The sequence below is a fragment of the Leucopleurus acutus genome, assembly GCF_964270905.1.
Source record: "Leucopleurus acutus genome assembly, chromosome: Y".
Classification (NCBI taxonomy): Eukaryota; Metazoa; Chordata; class Mammalia; order Artiodactyla; family Delphinidae; genus Leucopleurus; species Leucopleurus acutus.
In genome coordinates, this window is record NC_139164.1 from 15,534,907 (window position 1) to 15,557,369 (window position 22,463).

Consider the following 22,463-nt stretch of genomic DNA (forward strand, 5'->3'; position numbering starts at 1 on the left):
ATTTTAATGAATCTGTAGACTGCTGTGGGCAGTACAGACATTTTAGTATATTAATTCTTCCAATCCATGAGCATGAAATTTATTTCTTTCCATTTAGCTGTGTCTTCTTCAGTTTCCTTCATCAATATCTTATAGTTTTCAGCGTACAGGTTTTTCACTTCCTAGATTAATTTTATTCCTAGGTATTTTATTCTTTTTTTTTTTCTTTTTGCAGTACGCGGGCCTCTCACTGTTGTGGCCTCTCCCGTTGCGGAGCACAGGCTCCGGACGCACAGGCTCAGCGGCCATGGCTCACGGGCCCAGCTGCTCCGCGGCACATGGGATCCTCCCGGACCGGGGCACGAACCCGTGTCCCCTGCATCGGCAGGTGGACTGTAACCACTGCGCCACCAGGGAAGCCCTATTTTATTCTTTTTGATACAATTTTAAGTGGAACTGTTTTCTTAATAGCTCTTGCTGAGGAGAAATGCAGCTCATTTTTGTAAATTGGTTTTGTATCTAGGAACCTTACTGAATTTGTCCATTAGTTCTAAGAGTTTTTTTGGTAGGGTCTTTAGGGGATTCTGTACAGTATCATATAATGCCACTTGCAAATAGTGACAGTTTTTACTTCTCTTTCTTGCCCAATAGCTCTGGCTATGACTTGCAATACTGTGTTGAATAAAAGTGATGAGAATGAGCATCCCTGTCTTGTTCCTGTTTTAGAGGAAAAGCTTTCAATACATCACCTTTCAGTATGTTAGTTGCAAAATTTTCATACATTGACTTTTTTTTATGAGGTACATTTTCTCTACACTCACTTTGTTGAGAGTTTTCATCATAAATAGATGTTGAATTTTGTCACATGATTTGTCTCCATCTACTGAGGGGATGTTATGATTTTTATCCTTCATAGTATTAATGAAGTGTATCACTGATTGATATGAGAGGCTGAATCACCCATGCACCCCTGGAATAAATCCCACTTGACCATAGTGTATTATTCTTTTAATGTATTGTTAGATTCAGTTTGCTAATAGTTTGTTAAAGATTTTTTATCTATATTCATCATGGATACTGGAGTGTAATTTTCTTTTTCTTGTGGTATCCCTGTCAGGTTTGGTAACAAGGTAATGCTGGCATCATACAAGTAGTTAAGAAGTGTTCCATCCTTTTCAACTTTTTTGAAGAGTTTGAAAAAGAGGTATTAATTATTAAATCTTCTTTGATTGTTTGGTAGAACTGACCAATGAAACTGTTTGATCCTGGACTTTTGTTTCCTGGGATATCTTTGATTATTCAATCTTTCTACTAGTTATGGGTATGTTCAGTTTTCTATTTCCTCATGATCCAGTCCCGCTTGCTGGTATGTTTCTAGGAATTTATCCATCTCCTCTACAATTTGCTAGTATATAACTGTTTATACTAGTGTGGACTAAGAATGCCACCAGCCATTGCACTAAACAAAGGATGCTGCAGCCATCAAGCCATCAAACACTCCAACTGCCCCCAACTGTGCACCCTGAGGGGACTCAAGATAGGAGACAACAGGATAGTGACCCTACATAGCTAAGGTGTGTATCAAAGGAATGATTTCCGTCAGCCCAGACTCCTGCACCTCCCCATAGAGAGAAACGTGCTAAATTCATTCACTTGAGATGTCTGGTTTTCTTTAAATAACAGAAAGCTTCTGATGTTCCAACTACCTGGTTTTTGTTGCAAAAACTCCTATATATCCTGGCTCCTCCTTTACCTCTCTGGAGCAGTCCCCCAGATCTATCTGAGAGGGTGTCTCCCAGGCTACAGTACTCAGAAAGTCTGCCAAATAAAACAGAATTCTCAACTTTTAGGTTGTGCATTTTTGTTTTCAGTTGACAGTACACTCTTACAATCTTTTTTATTTCTGTGGTGTCTGTCTCTTTTATTTCTGATTTTATTTATTTAAGCCCTGTCCTTTTCTTGACGAGTCTAGCTAAACGTTCATCAATTTATCTTTTAAAAGAAAAAAAGCCTCTTAATTTCATTCACCTCTTCTATTGTCTTTTGAGTCTTTGTTACATTTATTTCCATCCCGATCTTTGTTATTTCTTTCCTTATAGTAACTTTGTGCTTCATTTATTCTTCTTTTTCTATTTTCTTGGTATGTAAAGTTAGACTGTTTATGGAGTTAGGCATTTTATCACCAGGAACCTACCTCTTACAACTGCTTTTCCTGCATCCCATAAATCTGTTATGTTGTATTCTCATTTTCTCGAGGTTGGTTTTCTTTAAATCTCTCTTTTGATTTCCTCATTGACCCATGGTCGGTTCACTACATGTTGTTTGATCTCACACATTTGTAAACTTTCTAGTTTTGTTTCAAAATTGATCTCTAGTTTTATACCTGATGCTCAATACACTGAAATCTTCCTTTATTTATTAAGAATTGTTTTGTGGCCTAAAACATTTCTTCTCCAGAATGTTCCATGTGCACTTCAGAAAAATGTGTGATTCTGCTGGATTCCTTTTTCTTTTTTTTTGATGGAATGGTCTGTATATATCTGATAAATCTATGTGATCTCACATGTTCTTTAAGGCTGACATTTTCTTACTGATTTTCTGTCCGGATGATCTATATGGTTGATGTAAGTGGAGTATTAGAAGCCCCTACTGTTATTGTATTGACGTCTATTTCTCCCATTAGGACTGTTAATATTTGCTTCATATATTTAGATGGTTCTATGCTGGGTGCATAAATGTTTACACATGTTATATCCTCTTACTGTACTGACCCCTTTATCATTATGTAATCCCTTTCTTTGTCTCTTATTACAGTCTTTGTTCATAAACTCTATTTTGTCTGATATATATATATACCTGCCACAGCTTTCTTCTGGTTTCCATTCCTATGGAATATCTTTGTCCCCCCTTTCACTCTTAGTTTGTGCCTATCCTGATACCTGAAGTGAGTCTCTTGTAGGCGGTGTATAAATGTTATTTATTTTAGCCATTCAGTCACTCTACTACTTCTGAATGGAGAATTTAGTCCATTTGTACTTATTGCCATTTCAATTTTTTTTAATTGTTTTCTCGTTCCAGCATTCCTTTCTTGTTTCTTGCTCTCTTCCTTTGCACTTTGCAAATGGTATGCTTAGATTCCTTTGTCATTATTTTTTGTGTTATCTACCACAGGGTGTTGCTTTGTAGTTACCATGAGGCTTACATGTAACAGCTTATAACAGTGTGTTTTAAGTTGATAACAACTTAAGTTTGAATACATTCTAAAGCTCTAAGTTTTTATCTTCCCACACACACTTTTCAAGTTTTTGATGTCATGTTTTATATCTTTTATCTTGTGTATCCCCTAATACCAATTATTATCCACTAATACCAAAGTAGTATTTTTACTACATTTGTCTTTTAACCTTCATACTAGCTTTACAAAATTAATCTACTGTCTTTCCTACATAATTACCTTTATCAGTGACATATTTTCATATATGTTCCTGTTAATTAGTGCCCTTTCTTTTCAGCTTAAGGAAATCCCGTTTACATTCCTTATAAGACTGGTTTAGTGGTAATGACCTCCTCTAGAATTGCTTGTATGGAAAATTCTCTCTCCTTTACTTCTGAATGGTAACTTTACTGCGTATTCTTTTTTTCTTTCAGCATTTTGATAATATTGCGCAGCTTCTTTCTGGGCAGCAAAGTTTGTGCTGAAACACCTGCTGATAGTCTTCTGAGTATTCCCTTATGTGTAACAAATTGCTTTTTCTCTTGCTGCCCTAAGTCTCTAACTTTTTTTATAATTATTTTAATTATACTGCATCTTGCTGTGGTTTCCTTCGAGTACATCTTATTTGGAACTCGGAGCTGGATGTGTTTCCTCCCCCAGGTTAAGGAACTTTTCAGTCATTCTTTTTCAAATAAGAGTTCTGCCCATTTCTCTCTCTTTTCTCCTTCTGGGTCCCCTATAATGTGCATGTTAGTCCACCTGATGTTGTCTCACACATTCCTAAAGCTGCCTTCACTTTAAAATTTTTTCTCCTTTTGCTGCTCTGCTGGGGTGAATTCCACCGCCCTTGCTTTACGTTCACTGATCCTTTCTTCTACTTCATCTAGTCTGCTGTTGAACCCACTAGCGTATTTTTCAGTGTTTTTCAATTTTCTCGTTCTGTGACTTAGATTTTTTACTTTCTTATATTTTCTATCTTTGTTGAAGTTCTCAGTGTGTTCATGCATTCTTCTCCTAGCTCAGTGGGCATCTTTATGATTATTACTTTGAACCCTTTATCAAGAAAATTACCTATCTCCACTTCATTATGTTTTTCTCCAAGGTTTTATTTTGTTGTTCCACGTACAGCATATTTCCCCTCTTCCTCATCTTGCTTGACTTTCTGTGTTTGCTTTTATACACTCCATGAAATAGCCACCTCTCCCAGTCTTGGAGGAGTGGCCTCATTTAGGAGATGAATCTTATCCTTCAACCTTGCAGCTCTTGCTTGTGTCTCAAACGTTGGTGATTGCTTGTGCAAGCAGCTCATTTTATTTTTAATATCTCCCAGTTGTTGAGTGTGTTCCAGGACTTGTCAGTGTCCCAAAGAGGTCAGGGGAGACTTCAGCACAACCTAGGTTCAGGCTGATTGGAAGCCTGACCCTGAAAGGCAGCAGCTTTTAAAAAATGCAAATATGTACAGTCCCATACAACTGTGAGCTAAGCTCTGCTGGCTACCACACCAGGCCATCTGCAGGTGCCCCTTTGGTGACAGCTGTAAAATTCAGGCCTCCATAAGAATGGATCAGCACCTTCTTGTAGATTATGGTAAGCTGTAGTGAGGCAATGGGAGAGTACAAAGATCTCATCCTTCAGCCTGTTTTCCTAGAGAGCGAGTCCATAGGCCTCTGGATGTGTGCAAAACCCAAAGACTGACCCTCACACCAACGTTCCTGGACAAGCAAACAGGCTTCTTCCACAGAAGGAGGGGGTGTTTTCAGTGTGCTATCTGTGCAGTGCCCTGGGTGTGGTAGCCAGCTGTGTCTCTGACTCTTATGAGACCCGGGTACACAAACCTCCCTGGTCAACAGGCCAGGCATTCATTGGGGGCGGGGGGGATTCCATGGTCAGCAGCCACGAAAGCAAGGCACCAGACACGTGTTAAGACCTCCGCTCCAAGAGAGTCTAGCACTCTGGAGCATAAGAGGGGGAGCTCAAAGATAACACCTGCTTTCCTAGGTCTCTGGAAGGCTTACAGTTAGCCCTTTGATGTGTGTTTAACTTAGAAGCCTGCCCCTCAGTCCATAGCCATGAAAATAAGCTCATCAGCCTCTTTCACAGAAAGCCCTAGCTCCCTGTTCCATTGCCTCCTGCTGTGCTCTGGGATGGTAGCTGTTTAAGAACTTTCCTCCATTGGATATGGTCTTCTGGTACCCACTGACCATCACTGGCCCCCAGAACCAAGCAATGTAGAGGTGTCCCCTGGCAGCAGACACAACAACTGGGGCACCAGATAAGGTGCGTTATGGAAGATAGCAGCAACCTGAAGCAAAGCAGAGGGAGAGTGCAAAGATCCTGTCCTCCAGCCTCTGTTCCCTGACAGCAACTCCACAGGCCTTTAGAAGTGTGCCACACTAGAAGCCTTCCCCTCAAGCTAAAGCTCCTGGACAAGCAAAGAGTCCTCTTTCTCACAAAGACTAAGGCTGGGTTTAAGTCTGTTGTCTGGGCAGTGCCCTCCGAGTGGTAGGTTGCCAAGAACTGTCTCTCCAATTGTTATAATCCTGAGGTACCCAGGAACCCAAGACTGCTGGCCTGCAGGGCCAGGTGATCACAGGGCATCCCCTGAGCGGCAGCTGCAAAATCAGAGAACCAAACATGTATAAAAGCTCCTCTCTGGGAGGTACTGGAGTGGAGCAGAGGGAAAGCATGAAAACGTCTCCCACTGGCTTTAGCAACATTTAACAAGATTTAGTGAAAGTGCAGAAATGGCACCCTCCCTAGAAGAAAAATGTGTAGAGGGAAAAATAAGGCACCCATTGGCTTTAGAGTGAGAGTACAGAAATGGCGCCTCCACCTCCATCCTTGGAGAGTATCTCAACCAGCCCCTTCTTCTCAGGCCCATGCTCTGAGATTAGCAAATCAATCTCTTTCACATAAAGTCTGCATGCTTTTCAACCAGCTGCATCTGCACTGGGCCCCGGGGAGAGTAAGTCTGTGCAGCTTCCCTTTAAGAAGCATTTCTCAGTCAACTACAGCCCTCTGGGTCACACGGGTGCGATTCCCCTGTTGTTTTTCAAAGCCAGATGTTTTGGGGGCTTCTTTCAGGTGCAGGACTTAAAAATGTTGGGGTGCCTGATGTGGGGTTCAGACCCTTTGCTCCAGGTTTTTTTGTTCTCTTTTAATTGTGGGTTGCTACCCTGAGGGTGAGGTCTGTGACTCAACTTCTCCAACCCACCTTGATTTGACAGTGATGTTATACTCCCAAGGTGATCCAACTGTTTAGAAAATGAGTTTTTCAAGAAACAGTTTTTGAACATATTTTTTAAACCAAAATACACCTATTTTTTATTATTCACCAGAACTACTGATCTCCACAAGGATAAAACCACATCAAAAAGAGGCTACTCCTCAGTCAAGTCTCCAATGTATCACTTTTGCAAACAAATGCAGTAACTCTTACTTGCCATATCCTCCTCCTTCAAAAACATATCTAAATAAATAAATAAATAAATAACTTGATTCCTGTTTCTCAAAGTCTAGTCCCTGGACCAGCAGCTCTGGCCATCAACTGGAAACTTGTTAAAATGCAAGTCTATCTTAACCATCTTCCCCATCTCCACTTAAAATCTACTGTAAAGTGTCTTTTATATCTACTGACTCAGAATCTGCAATTTGACAAGATCTCTAGGTGATATGTATGAGTCTGAGAAGGACTGAGTTAGCCCACTATGCTAGTCAATTTCTCTTTCTTCCCTAATCCTTTCATGGCTGGCTGCTGCTGTCACTTCAGTAAGTCAAACTAACCTATTCTGCTGCTTTTCCTACTCAAATTTCACTCCTTTCTCCTTTTTCTTTTCTCCCCTTTTTTCTTTTTCTGCCAATTCTTACTTGATTTCCATCATGTGACTATACTATTAGAGACTTTGATATCCAATGCAAGCATTCTTTTCTGAGGCCAGCAATGCATCAACACTGACTGCTGCCATCTTTGCATTCAGATGGCTCTAGGTTATTTTCACTGATACTCGGGGGGTTCCTACTTCTCAAATATCAGAAGATGCCAGGCTCCTAAATGAGACATGCATGTACCACTTGAAGAAACAGTAACTAAAGTTGTTCCAGCTTTGTTCTTAGAACCGTTACTGACAAAATATAGTAAAATTTATGATACAGGATAGTTTTTTAATAATAGATGAAAATGCACAAAGTTTATCAGTGATAATTCACACAAGTTCTTCACAAAATCAAGAATTTTGGCATTTAAATTAGAACCAACTATTCTAAAAAGTTCCCACATCTGTTCTTCAAAAGATTCTATGCCTTTTCCATTCTTTGCTTTTAAAAAGCTAGCAAGGTTTCCATGTTGACAATGCTTCCATAATCCTAGAAGAAGAGTGCTACTTGAAATAACATAGGTTAGAACAAACTCTTCCATGAGTCAATTTCTTTGGAAGATGGAAAAAGGAACAATGCCTAGCATATAGTAGATGCTCAGTAAATACTTCCTGAGAAACAGTACTGTTTTTCATGTAACTCAAAATTTCAATCAAAATGGTTAACACTTTTATTTCTAACATTCCTTTCATGTATAGAATTCCTAAATTTGAATACAGAAACCACTCCCTCCCAAATACGAGGCATCTAAAATGCTGATCTGGAAACACTAAGGCTGACTGACTCTCAGGATACATCTCAGAAAGCACTGTAATATACTATATAGCATATCATAAAACTAAGCCATACTATCAACAACAGTGCCAAGAAATTTAATTCTTCCCTTCAATTTTGTAATAAAATATAATTTTACGTGTGAAACTATATCAAAATTATATTTTTAAAGTTTATTAAGAAGTTACACATATTTTGCCCTACTATATACAGGTCTCACTCCCTTAATACTCACGAGATCAGCATATTTCTTACACAGTGCTGCCAGCTTCTCCTCTGGAGTTGAAAGAGTGTTTAAGGCTTGCATCAATAATACTACTTCTTTTCCTAATGATTTATAAAAGAAAAAAGGTAGCAGAAGGATGACTTAAATTCAACATAAAACTAATGTTTACAATTTAAGGCTATAATTAAACACAGAGATTCACCTACTAAATTAAAGAAGCTATTTTCAAATCAGTTTATTAGCCTCACCATCATCCAAATTTCTTCACTTACCAACACTGCTACCCGTTAGCTATTTAGCATTTGAACAGTGAGAACAACACTTTAAAGAGTTTTGGTTTTTTGGGAGTTTTTTTTTGTTTTTTTTTTTGTGGTATGCGGGCCTCTCACTGTTGTGGCCTCTCCCGTTGCGGAGCACAGGCTCCGGACGCACAGGCTCAGCGGCCATGGCTCACGGGCCCAGCCGCTCCGCGGCATGTGGGATCTTCCCGGACCGGGGCACGAACCCGTGTCCCCTGCATCGGCAGGCGGATTCTCAACCACTGCGCCACCAGGGAAGCCCTAAAGAGTTTTAAATGAGTAATTTAATAGCTTTGGCAGGGAGAAGCGGGTGATCAAGACAGGTGAAGGCAAATGGGCTTTAAAGTAAGAAATAACGTTCTATTGCTTACCTTGGTGGTAGAAAACTTTTTATTTCCTAAAATGTTCACTCTTGTATGTAGACTATTTCATCTAAAAAGCTGAAGAAAACTTTGATTTGATATCAAACTTATATTTGATATACTTTACATGCTGCTATAAGGGTGGGAGAGAGGAGGAACAGGCCACTTTCAAAAAGAATACTTTCCTATCCACATAAAATTTTAGTACTGAAAATTTTTCACCTTCAGTTCAAGATGAAATAAAAAAAGAGGAAATATAATGATTGAATATTTAGACATAACAGTAATGTGCACTTCAGTATATGAAGATTTTAAACTCTAACCATTTTAAGCTATTTAAATGATTTTAACCTGAAGCTACATTTTATGCATAGCGGTGGGGTTAATGACTCTGAAGGTATTAGTCTTGTACGGAAGGAATTATAAACACTTCTCATATTCATATAAATTTTAAAGTCTTTAGAATGTAGCAGAAAGTAGATTAAGAAAGAGAATTTCAAGTTACAATCCTATGCACAAATCACTGAAACCAAACAAGGTAAATATTAGGTACAATAGGAATGAAAAATTGAGGGGTAACCAATAAGGTGAAATAGGGTTTCAGGTTTCATTCATAAAATTTAACATATCACATTCTTAGTCTGAACTGTCAAACTAACTAAGCAGAGGGATAAAACATATCCTAGAAGCAATCTTATTAAGCTACTTTCTAAACTGCAAAAAAATATCATTTCCAAATTTTAGTGAATATTCTTTAAATAGTTCAGCAAATATACAGTTTTCACAGTAATTATTAGTCAGACTACTTTAAATGATCAAACAGCCAAGCAAATCAAATACTACTTCTGCCAAACTGGCCACAAACTCTTTCTGGAAAACAAGTCTTAATGAGAGAGAAAGAAGCAAGGTACCCATAACTAAGCTTTCCACTCTGCTACTTGCACCTCCTGCACATAATTGCAGGAGACAGGCATACTGACCTGACCAAAGAAACTAGATGTGTATTAGCTAAACATCTACCTCAAAATTGGTCATGTTCCATAATTTCCTGTGCTGCAGAAAATATAAGTTAAACAAGCAGCATGTGCAAATGTCCAAACCCTAAGCAGAGATTATTACCTAAGATATTTCCTTTGTTTCTGCGGCATTCTGAATCTTGCTGACCATCAGAGGGATCTGCTCCAGCTTCTGGCCCTGAAGGTTCCTCTCTTGACTCTTGTGTGCAGTACACTGGGCTCAGCAAATCCCTGCTCTGTGTTATAAAGTTACTGCTTTCATCCTCTTCCAGTGAATGCTTGTTAGTTGGGCTACTGTAATTTGAGTCACGACGTTGAGGAATATCATTTGATTGAGAGTTATGCAACATATCTGCGTTTACTCCTAGTCTGTAAATTCTAGATTCTTCAACTGTGCCAATCACAAGCTACAGAAAAAGAGCAGAAAAAAATATGGAGAAAGGAATTAAATCAAATGTAATCAAGGGAGGAAAACAATGCAGTATATAAAAGCTCAGTGTTCACCCCATTCTGCTCATTTTTTTAACAGTGAAATCAACCTGTTTTCCTTTTCTTTTGTCCTGGCCACACAGCTTGTGGGATCTTAGTTCCCTGACTAGGGATCAAACCGGGGCCCCCTGCAGCAGAAGCGTGGAGTACTAACCACTGGACCACCAGAGAATTCCCCACTTTGCTCATGCTTAAATGTAGTTTTCACTTTTTGTACGTGGTACAATCAACAGGCATGTCACTATTAGACAGTTTAATTTTTTCCCTTTCATACTGGTTCATAAAACAGCAGTGCTTCTTAGAATCAAAGGAGGAAAAGGGAGGGGAAGAGACTACTGTAATAGTGGAACAGGGAAAAAATCCAAGGTTATGTCCCTCTGACAAATAATATGCTGGCAGCATCTATCAGAATCAACCTCTGCAGAACTCTAGAATCTGCTAAAAGCTTGCAAAAGATAATTCAAATTTACAGCCCAAATTTACAGCTTAGTGAATAAAAAAAAATTAGGAGAGCACGATAGGATTTTAAACTTCTTGTCTACCATCATGCATACCCTAGGTCAACAAAGACCATAAGGAGAGCAGCCCACACTCTCAGTGAAGGCTACTGGTGCCAAAGGGAACAATACAAACATTATTTTCAAAGGACTGGGTCTCATTCATTCTTTCGGGTAGCTCCCTAAGAAATCTGTACAGGAGTTTGCCTTTGTTTCGTCCTTGGAAGAGCTGTCTCAGGACTAGGGCAGCTTCCAGGATAGCTTTAGATACAAGTATGAAAGTACTGACTTCAGCAGCCTGGGGTATGGGGCAAAAACTTGGAAAAAGCAATAAACATAAATATCTGAGTAGAGAGAGACTGAGAAAGGAGATGACATAGGCATATGAAAGCTCCCACATTAGACTAATCTTATTATCTCTGCCTGGCCTTCAGTCTGGCCTTCCAGCAGAATTAAAGGCTAAGGTAAAGTTGTAAACACCCTGACTAAGTATTCTAAGCTGATGAAAAGTAAAAGAGAAAACATGTCTTGCTTACTGATGTGAAACTAATCTGTCTTCACATCCACTGATTTCGCCCTGGGTACTCTGTGTGTACCCTGACTTTAGCCACCTTACGCAGAAAGGTGGCTAGGATTGTGACCAAATTCTCCCCACCCCCAAATGGAACCCATTTTAGTATGCTGGGGTGCTGTGGAGACTAGAAGGACTCAAACATTTATGGCTCTTTGGAAACAGGTATCCAAGTCACTCACTGTTCCATCTGGTTCTGTAGGGGAATACGACCTCCAAACTCCTGCTTCCCCAATGAGTATGCCAACCTTTCATTTGTATGCCCCTCATAACTGGCTTGCCAATGGAACCCAGGGCAGCAGCTCCTCACCTATCTGCCTGCTCTCCCTCTGAGAGCGTATTCTTGCTTAAATAAATCCTCACTTTACTTCTTAACCTCGCTGTCTCATCTCCAGATTTCTTCCACGATGAGGCAGGAATCTTAAAGTCACTGGGAACACACAGACTGGTGGATAAAAGTACCACAAACTGGAGAAATAAATCATGGCTACTACGGGAATCATATGGTTTATTCACACAGACACGTATGCTGAGTGAAGCCAAGCTACTGATCAAGCCTGCACTGCCTTGATCATTGGGTACGATCAAGATGGGTATGATTGCTATCTGCACTACACTCTTTGCACTGATTATGGCTGTGTGTCTACCCTCACAGAAAGGGCACCAAGTAAAAGAGTCTTTTTTTTTTTGCAGTGGCTACCTTGTGACGCATGCTGAAAGGTGACCCAGTTGTCTCCAGATTGGGAAGGCCATGACACACAGAGCATTGATTCTCCTTATTCTGGAAGTCTGAGTACATCCAACCTTTAAACCTATTCAGGTCTATTCATCCTGGATGCCCCATAGTTGACCACCATTTCAGGTCATGGGATTGATGGTCCACACCAATCAGCTGACTCTGGCCACATCATTGTAGCCTTTGAACTGATCTGCCATGTGGTCAGCTTTCTGGATAATATGCAGTCTGAAAATGGTACACATTCTACCACAAAAGTAAAAGTAGTCAATGTACCTCCACCATTCCCATCCACACTCCCTGTCATCCATAGGCATCTGGAATTATTGAGCATTAGGTCTGCTTTTCAAAAACTGACTCAGAAAAGAATCCTGATATTAACCCCCTCACCTTCACCTTTTCTACAAACTGTGGAAAGGCAAGTTGGGTCACTGAATGAGCTGGTCCCAGAGAGGGACAACCCCCTCTCAGTCTCTTCCTTGCTAAGGATCAGGACAAACTGGGTGCTGGGTTATACAAACCCATTTTAAAAACTCAGCATTGAATGTCAAGGAAATTCAAAGAAACTTAGCCATTCTTAGGCTACTGTTTTTTTCTTTCTGCCAATAGCATAACCATGTCAGCCCAAGTGGCATGCTCTAGTCCAAACTGGCACCTAGAGGATTCAAACTTGGTTTCTACTACCTGGATTCTCTTGTGAGACTGAAATGGTTCTAGATCAGTGTACCCAGTGGATAATTACCCCTTCCTAAATACACTGCCTATGGAGCCTCCCTATGGTGACCTTTGCAGGTCAAAGAAATGGGGCATAATGGATCTCTGCAAGGCTTACAAAAATCCCCTCACTCTTCTAGTACCTGGCCTTTGTGAGCCAAAGGACTGTCATGAGTAGGTGACGACTGATTGGACAAAAGTTGAAACTATAGCTACTGGAAATACAGCCTTTGTTAACAAACCTAACAACATTAATCTTCCCACATGTTTAAAAACTGTCTCTGGAGTCTTCATCATAAAAATAGGTGTCCTAGTGTGGCTCTCCCAAATTGCTGCAAGCCTCTTGAATTTAAGGGTGTTGAATCTGCCTTCCAGCCAGAGAGCTCAGGTGACAATTTGACTGCCATTCAAATAGAAATAGCAGGAATGTCCCAGCTACTGCATTTCCTATGCAAAACACTTAAGTGTCATCACTGAATGTCTCCCACACCGTCATTTCTCTAGCCATCGGTAAGTCATTCCAGGGGTAGACAAATGCCATCCAGCTGGTATCAGAGCCAGACGGTAGGACTGTGTGGCCTTCGGCAGGCCTTTTAAAAAGAAGGATGTGATTCAGTTTTTCACCTGGAAACGCTAAGGTTAGTAACTGGCTAGGGAGACATGATGTAAAGCACTTTAAATCTGTGCCCACTTGGAAATACTAATGTTAAGTCCCATTTGAGGACTTACATAATCAATCAGAATCAACCCTTTCTTGCCAGAGGTACCAAGTATGCCCTTTCTCACATGGAAGCCAGGAATTAACTTGCATCTCTCTAGAAAACACTGTTTCCCACATTAAGGGGAGGGCATAACAGATCATCAACTGTTTCAGGAAACATAGTCAGTAGTCATGCAGCCTTTGGACAACTGCAAAGTGCTCTCCAAAATGAGGCTACTTTTGGTTCCTTGGAGAAACTCACCAGAGGGGCAACTGACCTCTGGCTTAGGGTCACACTGCAGGTAGTTATCCTCTCAACGGGAGCCATTCACTAATGAAAGGTAGTACGAAATCTCTCCACAACTTCAGCTGAAATGATCAGTGGACTGCATTCAAGTGCGTCTCGAACTGTCTGGCCACAGTTATCAGTTATGGCAAAATTGCCCTAGACTTTTTTCTTATGGGCCATTCATGAATATATCCTGCTGCAACTGAATCGGTGAATCAGGCTAAGTGGGAAGGTCAACACATAGCCTTAAGGAAGCCAGATGGTAGACTCTGATTATGTATGGAACTTGTTCATTTGTTTAGGTCTGGGACTCTGAAGTCAATCCTAAGTTTTGGGCTCTTCCTTAGGCTTGGAGTCCTGTTCCTAGTATTCTATAAGATAAACTGAACAGATCTGGTCCTAGCCTATTTTGACCAAATTTAACAGTGTGGCCAATGAACTTGCATACTCAAGGAAAAACTCAATAGAAGCCATGACAGTGTTTCTGCTTCTCTTGTGAACAGAGGTAGTGACTGTCTTTGTTTCAAACTATCTTTTCAAGGATGCTCATACAGCAAAGAGCCTTAGAAAAAAAATAGAAATGATGTCTACCTCATCAGCAATGGGCAGGTTTGCTTATTGCCAATATGTTTCCAATTGCTGTTGTAATAAAATACCACTCATTTATTTACCTTACATTCCTTCTGGAGGCTCCCTGAGAGAAAAGAGCTTTGCCTTTTCTGACTTCTAGGGGCTGACTGTATTCCGTGGATCATGATCCTTTCCTCCATATTCAAAGCTAGTAAAAGGCAAGGCAAGTCATGCAAAATGCCATCTCTCTGGATCTGACGTTTATCTTCCTCTTTCTTTTCTAAGTATACTTAAGATTTCATTGTGCATACCATGATAATCCAGGGTAATGCCACAAAGTCCTAATCTATGCAAATCCTTTTAACCAATAAGATAATTCACAGGTCCCTGTTTAAGACATGAACAGCTTTGAGCAGCCACTATTCTGCCTACCACACTGCCCATTATAAAAGATTTAATATCCCTAAACTTAGTTCTTTTTTGTAATGCAAATATCTAGTTCTCTTTATATAACCCTGTAGGAACAAAAGCTCGGGAATCAGGTGCAAAAGTGGACACTAGTAAATACTACTGTAAAAAAGTATCCTTTGTCTCCAGATTTCTCCCAGTATCCATAAGTTATGGGAAAATTATGAATTTGCAAGTAAATTAAAATCTCTGACCCTTCAGAGTTTCTTGCTGCTATGATTACATATTCAAATTTGGGTATCTGCCAGACATTTTTCAGAAAATGTCTGTCAAGATAAACCAACTGACATTATTCGTTTTAATGATAATATCTTACAGAGTTTAAGTTTAGATAAGGCTATAAATTGCTGGCCCACAACAGGACTTTCATAATAATTTGTGAAGTTTCCTACTACTGTTATAACAAATTATCACAAACCTAAAAATGGATTAAAAATTCACATTTATTATCTTACAGTTCTAGAGGTCACAAGTCCAAAATGGATCAGCAGGGCTGTGTTACCTCTGGAGGTTGAAGAATTATTCCCATGCCTTTTCCAAGTTTAGAGACCACCTGCCTGCATTAGCTTATCATCCCCTTCTCCATCTTCAGGGTCTGAAGCATAACATCTTCAGATCTCTCTGTCTCTAATCTCTGTTTCCATCATTACATCTCTTCTGATTCTGACCCTTCTGTTTCTCTATTATAAGAAACCTTGTGATTACACTGAATCCACCAAGATAATCCAGGACAATCTCTTCATCGCAAGATCATACTTAATCAGATAGGATAAACATATTCACAGGTTTCAGAGATTAGGACATGAGCATATTGGGGGGGGGGCATTATTTTATCTACCACACATACATTGTCACATTAACATGGTCCACACTTCAATTCTTAAAGAAGAAATTATCTTTTAAATTACTGGCATAACTTCTACGAACTATATACCCCACCAAACTGCTCTGCACTATAGGAGCAGGAAATAAAGTATCATCTTAGCAAGTAAATATTAGTTATGGCAGATTAAAGGGCAAACACTGGGGAGAGTGAGGGGCATCTGGGAGATATTTTGGAAATATTACATGGGATTCAAATCAACACTCAAAACAACAAATATTTGTTTGTTTGTTTGTTTGCAGTACACGGGCCTCTCACTGTTGCGGCCTCTCCCGTTGCGGAGCACAGGCTCTGGACGCACAGGCTCAGCGGCCATGGCTCACGGGCCTAGCCACTCCGCAGCATGTGGGATCTTCCCGGACCGGGGCACAAACTCGTGTCCCCTGCGGCAGGCAGACTTTCAACAACTGCGCCACCAGGGAAGCCCAAAACAACAAATATTAATAAAACTTGCTCAGTAGCACAGGGAGACAGCATAGGTCGTTTGGTGAATCTTTTCCATCAAGTCAAAGAACTTACAGAAATTCATTAAAATAAATAAATTTAACTAGGAAGTGGACTGAATTATAAAAATAGAATCCCTAGGTGTGAATGGAACTTAAAGCTTATCTAATACTTGTTCTCTTCTGAAAACTGCACAATGGAAAAAGTTAAACATAGCTGATACTCAATAATATATTAAATTTGTTTAACACGTTAGGTACGTCAAATACCACTACATTCATTATATTATCTGAAAGTGACTCATAATCACATTAATAGCAAAGAAAAAGGAATTGGAAGGAGGGAAGGAAAAGGAGGCAATAAAGTTTATTTGGGACATTAGTATAAATCTTATTTTACATAAACAACAACTGACTATGAAGTAAGGTCTGTCATATGCCCTATCAATTAATCATGTATTAATTATAAATGAAAATCACTCTCTAGGAACTATGTCATTTAAACAAGTTTTAATTTTTAAATAAGAGGTATTATTTATCCAGATACCACTACTTTATAAAGGTAAGCTCATACCTGGAGAGGAATATCACTAAAATTGATAATGTATTAATCTGTGACAAAGGGGGCAAGAATATAAAATGGAGAAAAGACTGGTGCTGGGAAAACTGGATAGCTACATGTGAAAGAATGAAATTAGAACATTTTCTAACATCATATACAAAAATAAATTCAAAATGGATTAAAGACCTAAATGTAAGGCTGGAAACCATAAAATTCTTAGAAAAAAATACAGGCAAAATGACAACCTACCCGATGGCAAAAAAAGTTTTGCAAATTATATGACTGACATTTTAGTTAATATCCAAAATATATAAACAGCTCATACAACTCAACATAAAAAAAACAAACAATCCAGTTAAAAGATGGCCAGAAGACATAAATAGACATTTCCCAAAGACATACAGATGGCCAAGAGGCACATGAAAAGATCCTCAATGTCACTAATTGCCAGGGAAATGCAAATCAAAACCACAATGAGATTATCACCTCATACCTATCAGAATGGCTATCATCAAAAAGAACAGAAATAGCAAATGTTGGTGAGGGTGTAGAGAAAATTAACCCCCTCTTACACTGTTGGTAAAATGTAAATTGGTGCAGTCACTGTAGAAAATTGTATGGCGGTTTCTCAACAAACTAAAAATAGAACTACCATATGACCCAGCAGTTCCACTCCTGAGTATATATCCGAAAACACGAAAACACTAATTCAAAAATACACATGCACCACAATCTTCATAGCATTATTTACAATTACCAAAATACTAAAGCAACCCAAGTGTCCATCAAGAGATAAATGGATAAAGATGTGCCCCCCATGCCACACATACGCACAAAGGAATACTACTCAGACACAAAAACAAATGAAATTTTGCCTTTTTCAACAACATGGATGAACTTGGAGGACATTATTCTTTGTGAAATAAGTCAGACAGAAACACAAGTACTGGATGATTATCACTTACATGTGGAATCTAAAAAATAAAACTAGTGAATAAAACAAAAAAAGAAGCAGACTCACAGATCTAGAGAACAAATTAGTGATTATCACTGGGGAGAGGGAAAAGGGGAGGAACAACATAGGGGTAGAGGATTAAGAGGTACAAACTACTTTGTATAAAATAACCTACAAGAATACATTGTGGGGCTTCCCTTGTGGCGCAGTGGTTGGGGGTCCGCCTGCCAATGCAGGGGACACGAGTTTGTGCCCCGGTCCAGGAAGATCCCACATGCAGTGGAGCGGCTGGGCCTGTGAGCCATGGCCGCTGAGCCTGTGCGTCCAGAGCCTGTGCTCCGCAACGGGAGAGGCCACAGCAGTGAGAGGCCCGCGTACCGCAAAAAAAAAAAAAAAAGAATATATTGTGCAACACAGGGAATATGGCCAATATTTTGTAATTGTAAATGGAGTATAACCTTGAAAAATCGTGAATCACTATGTTATACACCTGAAACTTACATAATATTGTACATTGACTATACCTAAATTTAAAGAAAAAAATTAAAGAAAGAAAATGGTGAGGTAGCAACCTCCCACTTCTACACGAAAGCAATGATTATGGTGACAAAAATTGTCCAAATCAACTTTTTGGAAACTCTGGGAAACAGTTGAAACCAACAACCAGAGGAATCCTTAACTAGGAAAGAAGCTGCTGCAGTTCACTTAAGGAATATTGTAACTTTTTATTTTACCTGCCTACAACCCCCTAATCCCCACCCTGGAAGGAGCTAGCATATCTGGTGTGGCTTGCTGGTGCCAGATGGATAAGAAACCTTGTTCTTAAAAGTTCTGATAGTGGGCTTTGATCTATATGGCAGACCCCCAAAGGGAGCTCAAGAATATCCTCCTGTTTTGCCAGCCTCAAAATTTTCTCACAGTTGGTGCAGCTTCTTGGTGTGAAATGTTGAAATAACAGCCACAGCTACGTGGGCTAAGGACAAAATGACAAGGCAAATGGCAGACAGACTGAAAAGCCCCAAAAGAAGGAGGGTGGTAAAGAAGAAACATGGAAGGATAAGGGCTTTGGATTGGCCCCAGGTATACCAGGGAATCTCAAAGCCTACATGCATGTCCAGGGCAACATACATGCCAGAAAAGACCGCAGAAGACCCTACACTTTTGTATCTGGCTCTGTGCAAGAAGGAAGTACATGCTAAGCCTGGGCTTACCTAAGCGTTAAAGGAGTTGCCTAAACAAAATCAATTTGCAAAGACGTGGAGTTTAGTTTTTGTTATTTTTGTTGCTCCAGGATTTCAAGAAAATGTCTTTTAAATTCCTGGCTGACCTCTAAGCTACCTGGCTGACCTCTAAGCTACCACAGAAGACTTCAGAGACCACGCAGGACAAAGAATACAATCTTTATAAAACAGCTTACCACAGAATTACTAAGCAAACATTTACAACCCATAACAATCAACAACAACAAACCCTAGGGATGTGGGGAGAGTGATTCCCAGAGTATAGGGTTCACAATTGCACATTTCTTAACTGTCTTGTCTTAACCAGACTTCAGTCAAGCTTCTCTCTTCGCATAAACCCCTGGATACTGGCTTACCCACCATGATCAAGCACTCAAATGCAGAGCGTGCCCCTAGTAACAACTCATCCCAAGGATCCACGAATCAGCTGACAATCATCTCCCATCAACCATGCCAATTATGCTGTCTGCTCACTCTCCTTTGCTTGCTCGATTTCCCCTTAAAAAGTTTCTATTAACCTGTTTACCTGTCTCAATAAAAGCCATTCTCTGATTTTAAGACATTTTCAGATTTCTGAAATCAGAGTGTTCTCCGTATTGCAGGAGTGCCTCTGAATAAGGTCTCTTGTTATCTAAATCAGGATTTGTTTTTGTTTGACAGTCACATTATAATACTAAAAACATTCAGTTGCCAACAAAAAAAATCACAAGTCATGCAAAGAAAAAATTAACTATAGGCAAGTCATAGGAATAAAAGAAATTAAGAATCAGCCATCAATAAAAAGGTAGAAATTATTTTTTAAATGAACCAAAGAAAAATTCAGGGCTGAAAAGTATGACAACTGAACTTAGCAGGAAGAATAATCAGCAAACTAGAATCTAAGTCAATTGAAAATACAATCTGAGAAACAGAAAAGGAATAAATAAAAATCAACAGAACTTGAGACTTGTGGGACACTAGCATATACATAATGGAGGTCACAGAAGAGGAGAGAAGGAGGCTGGAAGAATATTCAAAGAAATGAAAAAAAACTTCTCTCATTTGATGAAAACCATTAGTCTACACAACCAATGAGTTAAGTAATGAGTAAACTCTTAAGTATGATAAACTCAAAGACTATCTTTCAAAATGAAGAAGACATTAAAACATTCCCAAATACACAAAAGCTGAGGGAATCCTTTACTAGTAAACCTGCCCTGAAAAAAAACAAAACAAAACAAAACACCACAAAGGAAGTCCTTCTGACAAAAATAAAGGGACATTATAAATTAACTCAAAAGCCATACAAAGAAATAAAGAACAATAGTAAAAGTAACTACATAGGAGAAATTATCAATTACAGATCCCAACAGAAGAATCATCAATAGGAAAAAATTCTCAACCACCAAAAGGTGCCAAAAGGGAAAAAAATGTACAGTGCATCTCCTCCAAGAAATCGACTACTTCAACAACTCAGCCAGTGAGAAATTATCAACATCCTGAACTCTCACTTTTCTGCAACAGATTTTCATTCAAACCTCCCACAACCTCTCCTTTTTGTCTATAAAATAAGATTTCTCTTCTTTGTTGGAATATCGTAAACTGCATTGTTGTTGGTTTTTTTTTTTTAAATCAGAGTTGTCCTTGGAGAAAGTAGTGAAAGTGTTAATTTTGAATCTCTACAGTACTATGCACTCAGGTTTTTTTCGCAATCCTTTAAGAACTGGATCTTTCTTTCAGAATACAAGGAGAGAGAAAGGAAAAAAAAGAAAGAAAGATGTGAAGTACTGACACCTTCATACAGAGGCACAAGAAAATACCTCACCTCAGAAACAGGTCAAAAAAAGCTAATTCTTGACACTTTGCTCAAATCTAAACTGAGATTTTTGAAGTTCATGAAACATGTTAGAAAAATATTATTTCATACGTTCAAACAGGAATGAACGCTTCAGCAAGTTTAAATGAACGGAAAAAGAAAAAAGATTTCCACTGTACCAAGCCCTTTCTCTGCAATTCTCAACTCTAGGGTAGGGCTCTGGAAACCGTATATACCTGTATGCAGCCCAGTCGTTGTGGAAAACTTCCTGATTCTACAAACTCAGCCCAGGAGAAGTGGGATTTTTACAGTCTGAAGCAGATCTAGATTTTCCTGTCACCAGAGGAACAATGAAATGCCCCTGATGTAAGTAAAGTAAGACAAGGGGAACGTTCCAGCATGTCTACCGGATTGAGAGACCAAAAGTACGGGAGGCGCTAAAGCACAAACCAAAGGAAAGATAAAGGTGTTCAGTTTTGTTTTGGTTTGTTTTTAAAGGAGTTAGAAAGACAAGTTATTGCACGATGATGCTCCCCAATTAGGTTGGAAAGAGGTACTTCGGCGTCACCTCCGTATCCTAAGCCCCAAATGCTGCCTTGTCAGTGACGCTAAGAAGCAGCCCTACCAGTTCCGCCACCACCGGCCACCATCTGCGTGGTGGCAGAGAGTAAAGGAGGACTGGGAAACAGAAACGCAGCGCATCCCCGGCCCCCGCGCCATTATCGAAGTACGCAACAGCTTTGCCGGCGCTAACCCCAACGCACCATGCAGAGCGACGCATGCAGTCGGCGAAAGCTGAGAAGAGCAAATCCCTGTCCCTAGTCGACCGAAGGTGGCGCCGAACGGAGGGAGCACGAGGACGTCAGGAACTGGGAGAGAGAACATCAAGCTCACAGGACCCCGGAGCACCCGCAGTACATCGTTGCAACACATGGCGCACCCCCGCCTCGCACCCTTTCACCCACAGACAGGACTGCGTTCCCCGCCTCTTCTAATACCCAAGCCGCACACATCCCTCCCCAACCCACAGCGGTCCCCTCCACCCCATTGATTCCGATTCCACCTCCTCGCCACACAAACGCCCTAGTATCGCCACCCTCTGAAGAAAGCGGAATGTTTGTCCCGTACCTAAAGTAACTGAAGAGAGTGCACAGGCAAACCTGTAAAAGGTAATACTCTCCCTCACACTCCACCCCCGCCACCCCGTGGAAACCAGGACTGACCTGCTTCTGGCTGCTCAGTCGACCGCTGCGTCCGGCCTCAATCGTCTCCTTAGCCCCTACTCCGCCGCCTCTTCCCGTCGCTCTTTATCCTACCTGCGTCGCCAAGAAGTGACGGAAGCACTTAAACCGGCACCTTTGACCCAAAGAACGGAAGCTCGCAAGGCCTATCTACTACCTTCCAAGCTTCAGCAGCCAGTCGACGATCCGGCCCTCTCCACGTGACGGCTGGATGTTTGCCTCCAGAGAATTGAGTGAGGTGGGGGAGGGGAGCATCGGAGGCCAAGCCCGGTCTCAGGGCCAAAGGGCTAACAGAATGCCCCAGTGACTCTGCGCAGAAGAGGATAAAGAGTGTGGAAAGAACTGCAGGTCCTAGCAAACTGTCCCGCCATAGTTTGCGAGCCCAGATTGGGTTTAGGGCGGAACTCCGCGGCATTCTGAGAAGGGAGGAGTACTTACTGTGCTGCGCCTGCTGCTTAATGGGATTTGTAGTTTTTTAGGGGCGATTTCATGCTAAAGGAAACTACTTTGAAAAGGGAAGAGTTTAGGGTCAGGTGAAAACAGGAGTATCTCCTGTTTTTGTTCTT

At 40.3% G+C, this 22,463-nt stretch overlaps 1 protein-coding gene across 2 annotated transcripts in view; it reads right to left on the reverse strand.

Moving 5' to 3' along the window:
* LOC309978882 (gamma-taxilin-like) overlaps window positions 1-21,977 on the reverse strand; it is a 60,747-nt gene extending 38,770 nt beyond the window's left edge. For both annotated transcript variants that reach the window (XR_014327150.1, XM_082865543.1), the window contains exons 1-3: window positions 21,880-21,977; window positions 9,847-10,150; window positions 8,076-8,167 (exon numbers count right to left, since the gene is read on the reverse strand). Coding sequence is in view for 1 of the 2 variants with exons in the window: in XM_082865543.1 (XP_082721669.1) it covers window positions 8,076-8,167; window positions 9,847-10,093 (339 nt within the window). In the remaining variant the exon portion in view is untranslated. The remainder of the gene's footprint in view (window positions 1-8,075; window positions 8,168-9,846; window positions 10,151-21,879) is intronic.
* Between the last annotated feature and the right edge of the window lie 486 nt (window positions 21,978-22,463).